The sequence below is a fragment of the Micropterus dolomieu genome, linkage group LG22, assembly GCF_021292245.1.
Source record: "Micropterus dolomieu isolate WLL.071019.BEF.003 ecotype Adirondacks linkage group LG22, ASM2129224v1, whole genome shotgun sequence".
NCBI classification, from domain to species: domain Eukaryota; kingdom Metazoa; phylum Chordata; class Actinopteri; order Centrarchiformes; family Centrarchidae; genus Micropterus; species Micropterus dolomieu.
This window is the reverse complement of record NC_060171.1, coordinates 16,750,948-16,769,167: the sequence shown is the minus strand read 5'-3', so window position 1 is coordinate 16,769,167 and position 18,220 is coordinate 16,750,948. Positions and strand designations below refer to the sequence as shown.

At 40.1% G+C, this 18,220-nt stretch overlaps 2 protein-coding genes across 2 annotated transcripts in view; one reads left to right on the top strand and one right to left on the bottom strand.

The window, feature by feature from the left end:
- Positions 1 to 963: 963 nt before the first annotated feature.
- Positions 964 to 10,631, top strand: etfa (electron transfer flavoprotein subunit alpha). Its single transcript, XM_046038343.1, has 12 exons — positions 964 to 1,085; positions 2,279 to 2,428; positions 2,640 to 2,721; positions 2,982 to 3,064; positions 3,822 to 3,921; positions 4,128 to 4,238; positions 5,191 to 5,292; positions 5,450 to 5,518; positions 5,613 to 5,695; positions 6,842 to 6,907; positions 7,242 to 7,322; positions 10,115 to 10,631. Exons 1-12 carry the CDS (start codon positions 1,047 to 1,049, stop codon positions 10,148 to 10,150), a joined length of 1,002 nt encoding a protein of 333 aa, XP_045894299.1. The 5' UTR covers positions 964 to 1,046; the 3' UTR covers positions 10,151 to 10,631.
- tmem266 (transmembrane protein 266) overlaps positions 10,112 to 18,220 on the bottom strand; it is a 36,029-nt gene continuing 27,920 nt past the window's right edge. Inside the window, exons 4-10 of the mRNA XM_046037091.1 lie at positions 17,681 to 17,754; positions 16,629 to 16,685; positions 16,351 to 16,489; positions 15,441 to 15,556; positions 14,625 to 14,817; positions 12,837 to 12,899; positions 10,112 to 12,745 (exon numbers count right to left, since the gene is read on the bottom strand). Coding sequence (XP_045893047.1) covers positions 12,111 to 12,745; positions 12,837 to 12,899; positions 14,625 to 14,817; positions 15,441 to 15,556; positions 16,351 to 16,489; positions 16,629 to 16,685; positions 17,681 to 17,754 — 1,277 coding nt within the window. The 3' untranslated portion in view covers positions 10,112 to 12,110. The remainder of the gene's footprint in view (positions 12,746 to 12,836; positions 12,900 to 14,624; positions 14,818 to 15,440; positions 15,557 to 16,350; positions 16,490 to 16,628; positions 16,686 to 17,680; positions 17,755 to 18,220) is intronic.

The window sequence follows — 18,220 nt, the reverse complement described above, 5'->3', positions numbered from 1 at the left end:
AATGTAGCTGCATGTATATAATACAAGTATAATATAAGTTAACTTAAGATAAACCTAATTAATTAATCAAACAGAGAACATTGAAGCTCTATTCATGCGATTTGGTTGTCAGCTGCGTTCAAATTTATGAAAGGCAAAGCCGATAATGGGCCAGGTTTTTGAAGCTTTCTATCTCCTCTCTCTTGTCCCAAAACACAAAAGTGCTATTAAATCAAATTCACAATATATCCAACAGACAAGAAAATCTTTCATGCTTCACATAATTTCTCAAATATAAATGATCGAGAAAGAGTCTTTTGCCTATTAAATATCTGATTTGGTAAAATGCTCTACAGCACACATTGTGATGCGGGCTTTACACTTTGAGGTAGGCAGTCATTCTAAATTGAAAATATATAAGCTATACTTTTTTCTACTCAGACAAAATGTGACAAGGAAACTTTGATTTCACATAGCCTATTGAATTTTTCACATATTTGTAACTATATGTGTACCAATATCTAATAATATTTATGAATTGTAATAACATCTTTCAGCTATAACCTGGTTGTTTCTGGCTTAATTACTCAGATTGCTAAAACCATTTGAGACAGTGACACCATAATTATGAAAATAGGCTGAAGGGCATGAGAATGCTGGTCTTTCCAAAGCGGAGCTTAAGTGTTGTCCTACTTTATCTTGTTTTTGAGAGAGAAATGTAACACAATTTCACTCATTGCCTTGGATAGGCTAAGTTATGATGTGTTAGGAATCCATGAATCGTAAAGCTACAATATGTACCCATGTGTTTAACTTATCATAACGCATCAACCTACCAACCCACTCTTTATTAACTAATATTAACTCTTTTTGCAATTGTTAGATGGGTAGATTGCAAGATAATTGAACGTCGGAGAGAGAGAGAGAGAGAGAGAGAGAGAGAGATAGAGATGACCGGAAGTTAGTTGATCGGTCTATCTCGCGAGAACTCCTCGACAACGTCAGATAACCTTTGGCACAGTTTTGTTCCTGCAGCGCTGAAGAGCAAGCAGCCAGAAGGGTCCAAGATGAACAGAGCCTTTAATAAAACAAGTCTGAAACATTTGGTAAGACAAGTCTGACAGTTATAACTTAACAACATACACGGACATCGTGTTGATCTGTTATAGCACACAAAGAACATAAAGCACGTCAGTTAGCTGACTTGTTTTGTTTTTTTTTGCAACAGCGGGTAACTTAGCTGTCTAGCTAATTCAAACGCAAAGCTAATGCAAGTCGTGCGGGTAGTCTGGCAAGCCGTGGTAGTACTAGTTTGACATTGCGTGTGACAGCGTTGACTTATTCGTTATATACATATATATACATCATGATATAACATTAGCCAAAATATAAGTTAACAACTTTTGTTTTTGAGCTAGTGTTAGCTCGTGTTAGCATAGCTAGCCTAGCGGTTATGAAACCTCGTCCTAACATTAAACAACAGCTTACTTACGAAACTGTCAGTGAGGCAGCAGGTGTTACCGAAGTGTTATCAAATCTCATATGAAACGTGCAGCAGTAACGCCATATATTAGGCTAGTAAGTAACTTGTGGTATTGTGTTTTCTCTATTGTTTTGACTTTATGTGAATGACCTTTATAAACCTTTAGTGGTCAGTCCCGTCCAGATGAGGCTGCTGTTTTACTTTGACAGAGGCTGAAGCAGCTGTTTCAGAATTTGCACTATAGATTGTTTGCCCACTAACCTACGTGTACACTTCCAATATTATCTTGTGTAAGAACATCTACAGGTACAGACAAAGTAAGGCTGGTATTTCACATGATACATCGGCTTTTAATGTCTGTGAAAACTGACAGCTGGCTGTAACAAGAAAAAAAGTTTTAAGTGGGCATGCAGTGGTCATTCATTCGGGAATCAATGAGGACATTAGTAGCCCTAAAACCAATTCCTTCCTAGAACTGAGTAATATTACAATGCACACAAGTGTCCTGTGCATCCTTGATTACAACTTGAAGAATCAAACATCCAACTGAAATGACAGCTTAGAAATCGAGTAATTAGTTTTTATTGTTTGTATTAATTTATTAGTTAATCAAAATGTTTTATCTTAAAACAGTTTCCAGTGGTAAATAGTGATTGGTCAGCTCTAGTCTTCATTTTTTTCATACAATTAACCTTGAGTGTGCATCTAAACTATCTCAAAAAGGATGGGCTGTTTAAAAGGAAACACCAGCAGATCTTTGGTTTCATTGATGCGTGAGTGCTTTGTATACTGAGATGTTGACATCTTCTCCATCAGACTGGTGTCTTCCAAAGGTTTCAAAGCACCTTGGTGGTTGCAGAGCATAACAATGACAAGCTGACCCCTATTACACTCAATGCCATCACTGCCGCCAGTAAGCTGGGTGGAGAGGTGTCTTGTCTGGTTGCTGGAACAAACTGCGCAAAGGTAAGCAAAACTTTTTAGATTGATCTGCTTAAGGGATCGACAAAAATGTTGTATGTTTGATATAATTTAGATGTTATTTTGTCATTGCCATACTGAATTAACATACAGATAAGCAAAAACATAGGATAAAGAATGTAATACAGTGCATTTTGAAGATGTATATGGTGCCATAAGTAAATCTAGGTACATAATATAGTTTCTGTCTTCTTAGGTTGTTGAACAAATCAGTAAAGTACAAGGTGTGAAGAAGGTTCTGGTTGCCCAACATGATTCTTACAAAGGATCCCTGCCAGGTATGTAACACTAAGGAAACTTGATGCTAATTGTTTCACTTTCTCTCACAGAGCAGATATATTAAACATGACTGTTGTTGTATTTAGCAATAAACTGCTTCATATTTGTACAGTTCCACCTATTGACAGCTGGATGGATGATAAGGTGCCCTGCTCATGTGTGTAAGATGACTAGACCTGGCACAGTTGCCGTCATAGACAGGCTTCTACCTAGCTGATTTTGTTACGGCTTTCTGATTCTATTTTCCTCCTTTCCTCAGAGGAGTTGACTCCACTTATCCTGGAAACACAAAAACAATTTAATTTCACCCATATCTGTGCTGGTGCATCTGCCTTCGGAAAGGTAAGGCATGGGCAAGAGCAGTACCTGTTTAAAAGTGGTGGAAAAATTACAAAGTACATTTACTAAAGTGCTGTACCTAAGTACAGTTTTAATGTACTTGTACTTTATTTGTGTATTTCCATTTTGTGCTATATACTTTTACTTATTTTACTACATGCATTTGATAACTTTAGTTACTTTGCACATTCAGTTTAATAATACAGAATTTCATCAACAAATAAATTAGGATGTAATATCATAGATTAAGATAAAATTTCACAAGCTACCCAGCAGATAAAGTACATAAAGTAGTTGAAATTAGCTCCATCATTAGCAGCTTCAACATTAAAGTGATGCATACACATTTGTGCATCAATAATTATGATCCAGTATTATTCTAAAATGGACCATTCTGCATAGTGAGTCATTTTACTTTTGATACTTTGTGCTTTTACTTAAATAAAACTTTGAATGCAGACTGTTGACATGTATTTTTACACTTTGGTATTGCTACTTTTACTTAAATACAAAAAAGAGTACGTCTTCCACATCTGCTGTTTAATTTTCATTTGTATATTTTTTCTATTCTACCACATACACATCTGTTCTGAAAAGTCAGATGTTCCTGCTTCAGAAATCTTAATTTTAAAAAATATCTGACAATTCACAATACTCTTTCTCTTGTCAGTGTTTTAGTCAACAAACCCTCTCTCTCCTCTTGAATCTTGAAGTTTGATCAGTGCATGTTTCCTTGCTTATTCACCATTCTGTTCTGTAGAACCTGCTGCCCAGAGTGGCTGCCAAGCTGGATGTTGCTCCAGTTTCAGAAGTTATTGAGATCAAGTCTCCAGACACTTTTGTCAGAACTATTTATGCTGGTAAGCCCTCTTATTATGGTAAAGAAGTAAGTTGTTTTTTTTAATCTTCTCAAAAAATTCTTCTGAAGAATTGTTAAATCATGTTATTTGGATTTGGCCCAGCCTGCATGTGACACAGATGTAACTTAAATACTCCTCAGTTTTTTTTCAACAGATTTCTTAGTGCTTTTTAAATATTGCATGTTAATATTATTTTGATTCCACAGGAAATGCTCTTAGCACTGTGAAATGTAATGAGGCGATCAAGGTCTTCACGGTCAGAGGGACATCATTTGAGGCAGCTCCAACAGAGGGAGGAAGTGCTACATCGGAAGATGGTAAGGTAGTCCCATATTTATCCAGAGAACTCTGATATAGTGTGTGCTTAGGATAATTTTGGTATTTTTAAACCTGGGCCCTACTTTCACATATTTTGGTGTCGAAATGAGTAGTAGGTACAAAAGGTTTTGGAATCTGTGCTCGCTTTAGCCGGCTGCAACTTATTCCTTTGAGGAAATAGTGCCCGTCAAAATTACGTCCACAAAAAGTGCTTCTTTTTGCCACCGACAGGCTCAGACTGTTATATAAGGTGACTAACAAGATCATGGAATAGATCCCTATGAGTGACTCCTGGTGAAACGTTTTGTTAACAGGAAACTGAAGTCTCGCTCAAGGATGATTCTCACTGTGAATCTCGTGAGAGGCGAGTTGTTGCAAGATCTGCCGGTGAAAACGAGGGCAAGGAGTTTGTTGTGTGTGTTAGGCAATATAAGTTTAGTTATACGGTGGACGGACTGTAACATTACAGAGTTGTTTTCTTTTAGCTTGAAATAATCCCATTCTTTGGACACTTTCTTCTTCGTCCCTCGTTATGTTCTCTCTCTTCCTCCACTTTGCAAACAGCGGCATCATAATCACGTCTTGTTCACACAGGCAATGTGCAACAGTAATAAATGTCCATGCGAAACAGTGCCCTATATAGTTATATGGATTAAACGAAGCCTCGATGCAAAGAATTTGCGTTGATGCAATTTAGTAATTTAATTAATCGATGAATCGTCTGAGCCTGTCGGCAGCAAAAAGAAAGCACTTTTTTGATGTAATTTTGACGACAATTGCCCCAAATACCTTGCAGCCACTGCAACTGGTTCACGGATGTTGTTTTTATAGTACAGATACAGTTAAAATATATATAGTATACCTCTACAAATGTTTGTTTATCATTACCAATCTATTTTTAACACACTGTTCCTCTTTGTCATTTGTGATCCTCTCATCTGTTTCCTGTAGTTGCTGCTTCTTCTCCCGCTGGAGTTTCTGAGTGGCTGGAACAGAGTCTGACAAAGAGCGACCGTCCAGAGCTGACCAGCGCTAAAGTTGTGGTGTCAGGAGGTGTGAAATATTTTTGTGTTCTGAATCACAATTTATGGCCAAGGCAATGTCACCATTCAGTTGCAAAACCACTTTCTCGTTTGTAGTGCTTGTTGCGGTAGAGTAGCATTTTGAAAAATTTACGTCGAAGCAAACTAATGATGTTTTCTTTTCCTAGGAAGGGGCCTGAAGAGTGGAGATAACTTCAAGCTGCTTTATGACCTTGCTGACAAGATGAATGCTGCAGGTAGAAAGGGATTATCATTTTGTGTGATTAATCACCTGGACACTCATTTGTATTTACACAGTAGAGTTTTAATAGCATAATATTCTTTTTCTAGTTGGTGCATCCAGAGCTGCAGTGGATGCTGGATATGTCCCTAATGACATGCAGGTTGGACAGACGGGCAAGATTGTAGCACCGGTAAGTTATTCCTTTTCTTTGGTTATTTGGTTTAATTTCACCTTGTATAGCAAATCAAGAAAAAACCAATGGAACATTTTCAAATTGCAAAATGTGAACAGTTACATTCACAAACATGTTTTAAGACAGGGAACACAAACTCAGTTGCAGTGTCAGAGTGGACAAATCTGCTGCTTTTGACAAATGCCTGTTTGCCTTTACACAGCATGCCAGCAATCCAGTATGATCAGGGTAGCTGCTCTGCCCTTTTAAAAAGGTTAACTTCCCATTATGTGATCCGTCCGGGTTACCACAGCTGTGATTATCCACACATTAGGCCCTGCAAAATGTACTTGATGGCACATTTAGTTCCCTAAATGATTTAGCTCATCCATTAAAGCAGAGTGCAGTGGATGTCTGGTCAGAGCCTCAGGCCAGGCCAGACTGTCCAAATTGGATTTTCCAAATGTTATGACAAGCTTGTTGAATTTGGCTAAGTTGATTAAATATAATTTCAATCTGGTTTGTTTTTCCCCCTCCCAATCTAAAAATGTTTATTGTATTACAAAAGTAGTACACGTTATTTACGTGTATGCATGTAAAATTATCTCTTTTCTGCTGATTGAAGTACAATTTATCATCACACAATGTAGGGTAAACATCTGAGTCAAGTCTTTGAACAGTGGTTAGAGATTCAGTTGGAATTGCCGAAAGCACCTTTCTTGGACTGTCCATAGGATTTTCATAATCTCCTGGGGACAAGTTATGCTTCATAAACTGATAATGCAAGAATGGCAACCTTCCTAGTTAATGTAAAAGGTTGCTTGCTTAATGTATTTTCTGCCGTTATGAGACACTATTGTGTTCACATGTTAATGCTCTGCTCCTCTGAGAAATCAGCTGCAACAAGCACTAAAATATTAATATGGCTGTGCAATAAACTGAGAGGCAGAGATGGTTTTACCAGCAGGTTTGGGGAGTTGTGCAGATGGCTGACCCTTTGCACACTTGCCCCAGCAGCCTCTAATAGATTACCGTGGCCATTATATCACCAGTCAGCTGTGCTGTACCATAGTTCTGAGGTGTGCCTTTTCTAAAGGTCTGAGATTACACTTCATGTCTAAAGCAGGTAACATCTGTCTGGTTTTCTTCTGTTCATTTCCACAGGAGTTGTACATTGCTGTAGGTATCTCTGGAGCTATTCAGCACCTGGCTGGAATGAAAGATAGCAAGGTACAGTGACTGTATGAAACCATTTTAGTGTTTTGTTTTCTGTGCATTTTCTTTTACCAGTTTTTTCTCCATATATTAAACTGAACAAAATGTTTCACCTGCAGTGTAGATTATATGACAACTGATGATATCAAGAAGCTCTCTTAAGTTTGGTCACAGACGTGTCAGAATTTGTGACATTTTGCATTTAGGTCTAAATTCCAATTTGAGTAATTCATTGATTTTTGTTTCTGTGCTATTGGCTAAGTAACAGACACATGCAATGAACATTTTAGGCAGTTTGTTTATTATGTTATTGTGTACAGGCCCTAAACATGTTCTTTTTTTTATTCAGACTATTGTCGCTATCAACAAGGACCCAGAAGCTCCCATTTTCTTGGTGGCTGACTATGGCTTGGTTGCTGATCTTTTCAAGGTAAGTGCCTGCTTGATGTAGCAATGTTACTACGATCTTACATTAGGAAACAGCCAAGCAGTGAGACAAAAACACCACTCATCCACCTTCTGTCTGGACTTACTAAGAGTCCAGAGTGACAGTCAGAATATAACATTTGCTTTCTCACTGATAAATTTTGCACGATGCCTTATTCCACCTAATGGAAATGTGCAACTGTTAAATTATTAAGTTCTTGAATTAATCAGATGAGAGTTGTGGCCAAGCTTGCTGTTTAAAAGAGAAAGCCATTGGCATCTCAGAAGTGATCAGTAGTTACTTGAAATGTGGCTTCAGTTTTGGATTCAGCATCTACTTGCCAGGCCTTTTACAAGCTTAGTTGCTTTCTTGTATCTAGCCGATACTTTGGGATAGTGAGCCAAGGGTGTTGGCATGACTAACACTGGAGTCCAGTGCTGCTTGTTAGATTTTCATGTCCTGTTGGTCATGTTTTATTTAGCCTTTCAGTAGTGCACGAGCAGCGCAGGTGTCCTGACAAACTCTGTAGATGTGATTAGTAATAATGGCTTGTGGCAGTAGAGTTGTGACCTACTGGGTGGGATCACCTTACATGTGATCACTCCTCAGATAGCTGATTAAAATGGATGGGCTCCCTACTTTTCCCCCAAATGGACAATTGATACCTCGGACCAACTCAGGCAGTGACTGATGATTTAGTTCTGAAGTTGCCCGACTCACAAGGAGAGCCATTTTGAATAATCTTGTACTCACTTGCCATACAAGGCTGTTGAATTTGTCTTCTTGTAAACTACACGACTGGCATTACCGGTGTGTGTATTTATGGGCGAGATTCCTCCCATGTAGAATCTTGCGCTGCATTTATCAACCTTACAGACGCTGTGATAAATGTTTGTGTGTTTGCAGCCTGCTGCGCTCTTGATAAATCTCAGGTGAAAGTCAATGTACTCATTTATACTGTAAGCACCGGCATGCATGATGGTTTGTGTAATAAACTCATAAATCTTAATATATGGAGGATGGTGAGGATGAAAAGGACAGGTGCTGGCAAACGTCCCTCTCTACAGGTACAATCTGGAAATACAGTCCCCTCCAAAAGTATTGGAACTGTAAGGTAAATTCCTTTGTTTTTGTTGTTCACTGAAGACATTTGGGTTTAAGATCAAAAGATGAGTATGAGACAAGAGTTCAGAATTTCAACTTTTATTTCCTGGTATTCACATCTAGATGTGTTAAACAACTCAAGACATACCACCCTTTGTTTGAACCTACCCATTTTTCAAGTGAGCAAAACTATTGGAACATGTGACTGACAGATGTTTCTTGTTTCGAGGTGTTGCCTTTTAGGTTGATTGTCCTAACATTAAATAGCTCTGAATGACTAGTAAGTTTTCATTCTTGGTTCAAACCTATAAAGACTGCATTTCCTGTTAAAGAGGATAAACCAACATGAAGACCAGAGAGCTGTCTATGGGAGAAAAGCAAGCCATTGTCAAGCTGAGAAAAGAAGGAAAATTGACCAGAGCCATTGGACAAACATTGGGCATAACAAGCACAACAATTTGGAACGTCCTGAAAAAGAAAGAAACTACTGATGTACTGAGCAACAGACGTCGAACAGGTTGGCCAAGGAAGACAACAGTAGTTGATGAAATATCGTGTGAGCTGTGAAGAAAACCCCCCAAAACATCAGTAAGTGACATCACCAACGACCTCCACAGTGCAGGGGTGAAGGTATCACAATCCACTGTTGGAAGAAGACTCAGAGAGCAGAAATATAGAGGACGCACCACAAGATGCAAACCACTCATCAGCAGTAAGAATCAGAAGGCCAGATTGAAATTTGTAAAGTACAGAGGTGAGCCACAAAAGTTCTGCAACACAATATTATGGACTGATGAGACCAAGATTAATCTCTACCAAAGTGTGGAGAAAGAAAGGAACTGCTTATGATCCGAAGCATAGTGGAGGTAATGTCATGGCTTGGGCGTGCATGGCTGCTTCTGGAACAGGCTCATTAATATTTATTGATGATGTAACTGATGATGGTAGCAGCAGAATGAATTCATAAGTGGACAGAAACACTTTGTCTGCCAATTTACGGAGAAATGCATTGAAACTAATCGTGAGGAAGTTTATCATGCAGCAGGACAATGACCCAAAGCACACTGCCAACAAAACAAAGGACTTCATCAGGGGAAAAAAGTGGAAGGTTTTAGACTGGCCAAGTCAATCACCTGACCTTAACCAATAGAGCATGCATTTCTCCTCCTTAAGAGGAGACTGAAGGGAGAAACACCCCGAAACAAACAAGAACCGAAAGAAGCTGCGGTAAAAGCCTGGAATAGCATCGCAAATGAGGAATGCAACAGTTTGGTAATGTCGATGGGTCGCAGGCTTGAGGCAGTTATTGCAAGCAAGAATTATGCCACCAAATTTTAAATGTTATTTACTTTAAGATTATTTGTTCCAATACTTTTGCTCACTACTTTTGATCTTAAACCCAAATGTCTTCAGTGAACAACAAAAACAAAGGAATTTGCCTTATCGTTGCAATAGGGGACTGTATTTCGAGTAGTCTCAGCAGTTATTAATGCAGAATAGAAACGGCTTGAACTTCACCTAATTGACTAAATAAAAAATCTGCACTGGATTTAAGTTAATATGTGATTCATTGAAAAGTACACTGGAGTGATTGCAAACATGTAGTTAAATTCCTGCAGTAAATACACTTGGTCAGTGTAAAAGGTTAGTAGAATATTATATTTAAGTGTTAAGCACTGTTTTCTCTTCAGGCTGTTCCTGAGATGACTGAGGCACTGGGCAAGTGAGGAGAAACAACATCCCACCAAACGTCCATCGCACAGCTGGAAACCGCAGTAAGAAGAGTTCAGAGAGCGACTACAGGAACCCATGGCCAATGCCTTAACACATTTCTGAAGCTGTGAGTGTTTGCTCGTAGAAATCATTTTCATGATCAGCATGTTCTCTCTGACTAGAAACACAAGAACACTCTCAATCTAGAAAGAAATGCTGTTTTTTTTAAAATACTGAACAAGCATTAAATTACAATGAAACAAGGTTGTACTTACCTCGGGAGATGTTTTATGTCTCTAGTAGTGACTGGTTGTAACATGTATTTAATTTTCTGGTACAGTAAAGGGCATCTTTGGGAATAAATGTCTCTAGGTCTCTGACTTTAACGTAGCTGACTGTAAGTCTCCATGTTAACCTGGGGGATTTGTACTTGTTGAGATGCTCTTGGAAAATAATGTATTAAATTGACAACTAATAACGAGTCTTCTCATTTTACCATGTTTTCCGTTTATTTGATTCATTTTGCATTGCCCTTTTTCCTTGATGGTGATAGAAATGCCTGTTGACGGTACAATAAACAGGGTTAGTTTTGATATTTAAGAGGCAAATCTTGAAGTTTCATGCTATAATTTTCTTTTAGAAACTTTTGTTGTAGCGCCACTTCAAGTCTCTCAATATTTTTTTGGCTGTGATATGATAAACCCATCTTGACATATTTACACAGCTTCCGAACATTAAAGTCATAAAAAGGTAATATTTTAGACCTGTATGATATCAAATATATCATGTGCAGGAAGATTTTCAATTAATTCGGTGCGTTAAGGACATGCTGCAGTTTGCAAAATCTCAGTAAACACTGACTCTGCTGGGTTTGGTCAGATTTCAGTCATGGCACCTGGTTAAAAACTGGAATCATCCATCAAATGTTTGCCACAATCTTTCCACTCATAGAATTTAGATAAAAATGTTAACGTTGCTAAAATAGAAAGAGAAAGATTAGAAAGACGTTGAGACTGATCCAATGGACCCTGAAGCAGTCCCATCAAAGAGGACTGTTCTTTGTGAGTTTGGAGAAACTAGAATGACATTCAAAATAGCTGATACACCTCCACTTGTGGTAAATCCATGCTGTGTAGTGCCAGTTGGTGGCCCTCCAATACATGGTCAGTCTAGCATCTCCAGTTCCTACAAAGTGTATCAGAGGAGCTAAGCCCTCAGCACCACCCCCTCACTGGTTTCACTTCCTAGAAATCAAACCACAGCTTACAGTTTTTCTCCATTGCTTAAACATTATAACCAGGCTTTTGAACTAAAATTTCAAAACCATAACTCCATTTTTCAAAGCGCACACCTATTTCCCTAAACTGTACACACAAATCCCTTCATTGCTCCTTGCCTACACCATGTGGTCATTGAGAAAGCACTAACATTCAATATTGTTCACTCAATCAGCACAGGTTGAGCTCAATTAGTACACAACTACCCAGTGGGGGGAACACAAAGAGTCAAAATTGATTGAGAAGTTGATTAAGAATTGAGAAGTTGTGGATTTGTGTTTAGACTTTTGAGAAAAAGAGGCATAATTTCAAGAAATGTGTTTAAGCAATCAAGAAAAACTAACAATTTCAAAAGCCAGATATTCCCGCACAGACCAGTTGTCTGAACATTTTGGGCTTGCGCCCTGTTGCTGGTTTGTTTTGGTAAAATTAGTCATAAAACTCAAGGTGTTTTTGTGAGTGTCAATTCCTGATAAGTGGTGCCTGATAACAAGTCTGCCTCCTCCGGTCTTCCATGCCCTCTGTTTTTGTGCTGCTCTGTCAAGTTCATCCCCACAGTCCCAACAGTAAGAAGAGGATGACAGACATACAGTTCGTGTGCCAGTGAGTCCCAACAACACCAGAGTTTAGTTTGTGTTAATTTTTGCAGTTGATTTGAAGATCGAGTCCTGTGAAGTTCCACGTCTCAGGCAGAGGCTTATGTCTCCGACAGACGGTTGACCGGGGCGTCTACTGGCTCCATCATCCTGTACTTCTCCTCTAGAAGAGGCTCGTTGCCTTGCATGTGGATGAGAGGCTTGGAGTGCAGCCCAACTCTGCTCTCCTGGTTCCTCTTGTTGTAGATGTTCACCTTGTGCTCCAGCTCTGGGCTGGTTTTGGTGGAACCTGCCGGGCTGGGCGGTTTAAGGTTGACAGGGTCCAAGCCCTTTTGGGCGAGACAAGAGTCCTCGGTCAGAGAGGAGAGCAGCTCCTGCACCACAGCGCTGGGACTCCCTCGCGGCTGAGTGCCCCGGGCTAGAGGGCTGCTGTAGGGTGGGGGGTAGCAGCGTTGGTCGCTGTAATCTGTAGAAGTGGAGGCCTCGCGCACTGTGGAGCTGCAGTCCGTGGTGGAGCCCAGCGTGTGGCTGCTGATGCTGTGGCGGGCGCTGAAGCTGGTGCGGGACACTGTGGTGGTGGAGGCTTCGCTGACCGAGCTGCCAGTGCGCTGCAAACGGCTTGATGTCACTGCGTCGGCACTCACCAAAGATGAGGGAAGCTGGCTGGGGTTGTTGGGCAGGTGCACGTCTATGGCTGCTGTGGTGATGTACCGTGCAGGATCTGGGATCCCCATATCTACAAGAACAACACATCATGTGCAGGGTCTTGAAATATTGTGGTGCTACATGGGCTGTAGAAAACAGTGAAGCAGGAACTTGATACTCACCACTGCTTGGCTCACTGTAGTACTGGCTTATGTAGTTGTTCATGTCATCTTGACCATGGTGATCTAAAGATGGTAAAAATGTCATTTAATAAACTTTCTCAGACAGTGTATTTAGAAGTTATTCATAGGTAGCCTGCTTTAACACACTACCTTGAATTTACCATTTATTTAATACACTTAAAAATGTAGTTGTAAGCAGATGTGTTTATTAACAACTATAACCTCCTGTGGGCTCCTATTAGTGTTGATGTAGCCTATAAACAGATAATGAATGATAATAAAGCGTTGAATGATGATCACAGTTGTAATAATGTCTTCAAAGGAAAAGAAAGAAAAAACTAATTGCTGACAAATACTGTATAATAAACACTTAAAATGTCCTTATATCGGCTCACAACTACAGGATAGTGTGTCGTAAACCATGTACTACATGTTTCTGTACTGATCATAAATGCTAAATAAGGGGACTTAAAGTGTTACGTAAGAAGCTCATGGTATCTAAATATAGGGATGATATTTTTATGCAATTGTTATTTTCATATTTAGTTATTCATTTGATCTATTAAATGTAAAACATTAGTGAAAAATACCTAAATGAATCAAGCCCAAGATGATGTCCTCAAATTGCTTGATGTGTCTGACCAACAGTCCAAAACCAAAAGGTATTCATTTTACAATCATGTAGAGCAGAAAATCTTTACAGAAGGTGAAATGAGTAAATGTTTTCCTTTTTTTTTTTGATAAATAACTTTTGTTGGTCTACTAATAGATCAATCAACAAATTATTTTAGCACTAGCTGAATGAGCCACACTTGGCGTGGATGTGGTTCACAGATCCTAAATCAGTCAAAGTGTTTCTCTTAAGTGCTATCCAAGGTCCCACAGGGCTGTTGGATGGCTTATATATATTTATGTTTGGGTTTCATATATTAATTTTATGAATGTCCCAAGAGGGGCCACTCATTGTTCAGCCTTAACTGCGACAGGGACCATCTCCAGATGATCAATACAACATGAGTATATGAGGAGTAGCCCGAGTTAAAGGGATGTCTGACTTGAAACACCGTAGCTCAGATTCATGGCAGGTCACGCTATGATTTATAGCTTTGATAAAGGAAAAGCTTCAGTGTTTGAGCCCTGACATCACCTGCACTGACAGCGCTTTGTTGCTTTAAGCCCTGTAAGTTATGACCTGTCACTGTGTGAAAGGTTTATAGTCCATCTGGGTGTGGCACCAGAATTTTGATGTGGATTGTGAGATTAATGTTTTTGAGAAAAGGACACAAACACTTTGCCGGTGTGTGTGGTGTCCACTATCAATACACTGTCCTACCCTCCAACTTGGAGCTTCAGAGTGAGGGGTTGTTTACTATGTGCAGAGGTGTCTGGTTTGCATGGCGATGTTGTGCTAATGTCACTTTTAATAACCACAAAGGTCTCTGAAACAAGACTTCCTTACATCTGTTATGTTCTTTTGAAAAATGATGCCTATTATGTTATTTCTGACAGATCAGTGTTGTTGCTTAGCATGAGGAGAAGGAATCTCATTTAATCTTCCCAACAACCCCAAAGAATTTTAAACTTCAACCTTCTAATATGAGCCAACGTCTCATTCATTTCAGCCATCTCTTGTCTAGAAAGGCTGAAATCACTGAGGAAGTCTCTGCATTCAACCATGCACTTTGTGTGGACATGACGCACCATAGAAAGTACAGCCTGGATTCCCCCAGTGCACAGAGGTCTTTTATAGCCTGTACTACAATAGAGTACGGTGTTGCAAGCGGTTACCTGCAGGCCCCCCTGGCTCTCTAGCTTTAGCTGGCCCATGATGCTCGGAGGCCCCAGGGGCCAATCCGTCCACCTCCTGGAAACTACTGCTCTGTTTACCCCACATATGGTGGATCTGCATGGCTGCTTCACGCTCTGCTACGAGATCCAGGTCCTGCTGGGCCAGGTGGGCCCTCAGCTGCCTGATTTCAAACTGAAAGGAAAGAGGAACAAATGGGAAAATAGGAGAAAATCCTATTCCTTTAGACATTCAAAGTAAATACAGAGAACTTTTTAAGACTGTTTAACACTAACAACATACTGTATATTCTACTTGCTAAGATTCCATCCACCAAGTATTTTATTTTTATTTTTACATTTATTAATTACATTGCTTGCATCACAGTTAACACATAGTACAGTGTGCATGTGCCAAACTGCACATTTCCAATCTCTGTAATAGTTGCAATATAGCTCTCAGACTTACAGTAGACACTCTTCTCTTCTGGGTTGACATCTGAGACATATAGCACTCAGTAGATGCACTCACAGTTACACTTATTAGGTTCAGCTGAGTAATACGACTTAAAAACAATAATAGAACTATCTTAAATTGTGAAGCAGTCAATATATTGTTTCGAGATAATGCACTGTGCTGGCTATCTGATTTCCATGAGATGTCTGTAAAAGTGTTATCTTGTGATAAAATGAGATCAAGTTAGTATTTATTTATTTTTCTGGCATAGTGCGTTACTGCCCTCTGCTGGTTATATGCAGCTACAAACTGTAGACTGTAAGAAGGTAAGACACATGAGACAGACAAGAGGACATACTTACTGCCTGTTCCTGGCAGATCTGTGTGAGCCGGTCAAGCTGTTCCTCCCTCACCGCCTTGGCCTTCTCATACTGCTGGATCTCCAGCTCCATCTCCACCTTCACTTGTAGCACATAGGCTAAAGAAATAGGGCATATTATAGTCAGTTTTCGTACAAAAGAAACAATTAAAATCGTGACTGTTGATTTTAATTTCAACTAAACGCTACATTGACTTAATTCATTCATCCCTCTCCCATGTGGATCTCGTAAATAGTGTTTTCTTGAAATAGAAGCCTGCGTGTTCTCCACATTCACTAGCACCTGACAAGGGGTATACTCCCACATACTCAACACAAGGTGGACAAAATAACAGCAAACGATGCTTTGCCTTTATGAGCTTTCAAAGCTGTTCAGTTCTTGCTGAGGTTGTGTCAGAAAAGGTGCTCACTTCATCGCAATCTTTTAGGCATTAGCTTGTGGTGGTGGGAATGTGTTATATATTAATATTTTAAAAACAAACTCTTTTACAGTTAGTGCAAGAGGTGACAAAGTTCAAACGTTGCTCACACTCTCACACTCTCACACTCACACTGCTTTCACCACATACTATACTGTGTTCAACCACCACAAGGGGGAGCAACATAGTTAAAAAAAGCATTATTCCGAATAAATAACATGATCTGCATACACCTATATGATAAAGTGATTAGCATGTAGCAGCTGATGTGTGACCTTCAAACCAGAAGTCATTACGACAGATGATGTGTTACCTTTGCCCTTGGTGAAAAATAATGAAAAAAAGAACTGAGCAAACAACCTCAAGGTTGTGTTGCTGATACCGCAGAGAGTACACTGCAGTATCTATCTCTATGACCTGACAGTAAAGGACAGGACGCATGGGACATCAGCCCCCAGCTCCTCCCAGCCTCACCATCGATGATCCTCTTGACCCTCCAGATGCGCAGTGTGATGATGAGACCGATAGCGTCCCAGGGGCTGCTGGGGCCGTTGGCCACTGTGGAGGCCACCATGGGGGCCAGAGAGAGGACGATGACAGCTCCATCAAACACCTGAGAAAATACACACACACACACACACACACAGTTACAGTTATGTCTGTAGCTTCCACAGTGGTATAACATTGAGAGAATGACACTGCAGTGAAAGGGGTCCAGAGTAACAGGACTAATGGGACCTGTGGGAGCTTACCTCTACTTTGTTCTCTATGTAATCCCATATCCCCAACACCACGATCCGGAACACCGTCTGATACAGACAGAGGGACAGAGATAGCGACAGTGACCAGGTTACACACATAGTAAGATGGTAGAAAACAAAAGCTAAACTGAGAGACTGAATGATGCAGGCAGAGCACACTAGGTAGCATTTCCCAACAATAAACCAGACTGACAGTCCCAGTAAATGGCATTTGCAGTTGCGATTCAGATTTATTTTGTCCATGCACTAGTAATTCATCAATGACTTCACATTCATTCACATCAGAGATGGCATGATAGAATTTCATCCTAACAATTAGAGACACTGCATTTAGCTTCTTCTGCTGGTACAGCAGGGGCTGCAGAGGGCAAACAACTCTCCCTTTGTATCTGTTCCTCTTCTGTCATCCCCTAGCCCCCATTTTCATTCTAGACATTCAAAGTTGAACTTGAGCAGAAACCCACCTGCCTACTGTTTCTGCTCCGTAAATGTATCACTGAAGGCTTGCTTTTATTGATAAGTAAAACCCCAGCTACACAAAAGTTAGCAGTGGGGTGGTCAAGTGTATGGAATAAGACAAATGTGGCTGGCTGTAGGGAATCAATACAGTACACCTGCAGCATTGAAATTATTTAAAACTAGCAGCACAGAAAAGCTCCATCTGCATTTAAAAGTGTTTGTGCTGCGGATCAATCGAATAACCCGGGAGGGACCGACTGTGCCAGCTTTAACAACAGCAGTTATACAAGTTCTTTCAGAATTCTGATGTAGATCTTTGTTGGGTGATTTCATAGTCACTTCCATTAGTAAGTAAGTACACTATTAATGGAGCTGTACTCAAGTTCACCTTCACTAATCAGAACTAATCAAGCTGTCAGAGAGGGTATGGGGCGTTTCACGGTGGTGTTGGTATTCTAATGAGAATCTGCCGGTGTACATCACTGGCCCCACATACTGCACAACATAGCAGTAATGGACAGGCTGCTGCATCAGCTGTAAGTGAGAATGTTTTTGTGTTGAGCGAGGGGAAGGTAGAGACTCACCTCAGTGAAGAACACAGAGAGAATAGCCAGGCTGAGCCAGTGGATGATGCTAGCAAACTGGAATGCATTATTAACTGTAAGGGGAAAAAACAGAATAACTGGGGTTTTTTTTTTGAGATGTGAAGTGATGAAAGATGGATGCTGTAGTATGTTTTTGTTTAACATTCACAAGGTGCAATAAAGTGGTGAAAATAAGCACATTCATGCATATACACATACATGCACAGACAGAGGCAAGAAGCAAAATCTGAAGTATGAATTCATGTGTCTGTATCTTCCTGTCTATTCATCAGGCTAATTGTGGACAGCCTCAGACAGTACTCGGCTGTCAACTGAGGCATTTTTCTTCACGCGCCACCTCTCTCTCCCATCTGTCTTTGTTTGCTGTGTTCAGTGATCTGTCTATCAGTCCATTCATCTTCCTCCAGTCCTCCCCACACTCATCCACCAGCCAACTCTTTATTGCCTGATTTCTTTGTCCGCTAATCTCCCTTCACGCATTTATCTTACTTTCCCTTTGTCTGCCCCGTCATGTCAGTC

Excerpts from the sequence above, each read along its gene's own strand:
- etfa (XM_046038343.1), top strand. The coding sequence starts at position 1,047 with ATGAACAGAGCCTTTAATAAAACAAGTCTGAAACATTTG. Across the intron at positions 1,086-2,278 it reads AAACAAGTCTGAAACATTTG|ACTGGTGTCTTCCAAAGGTT; the intron begins GTAAGACAAGTC and ends CTTCTCCATCAG. Across the intron at positions 3,065-3,821 it reads GTGCATCTGCCTTCGGAAAG|AACCTGCTGCCCAGAGTGGC; the intron begins GTAAGGCATGGG and ends TCTGTTCTGTAG.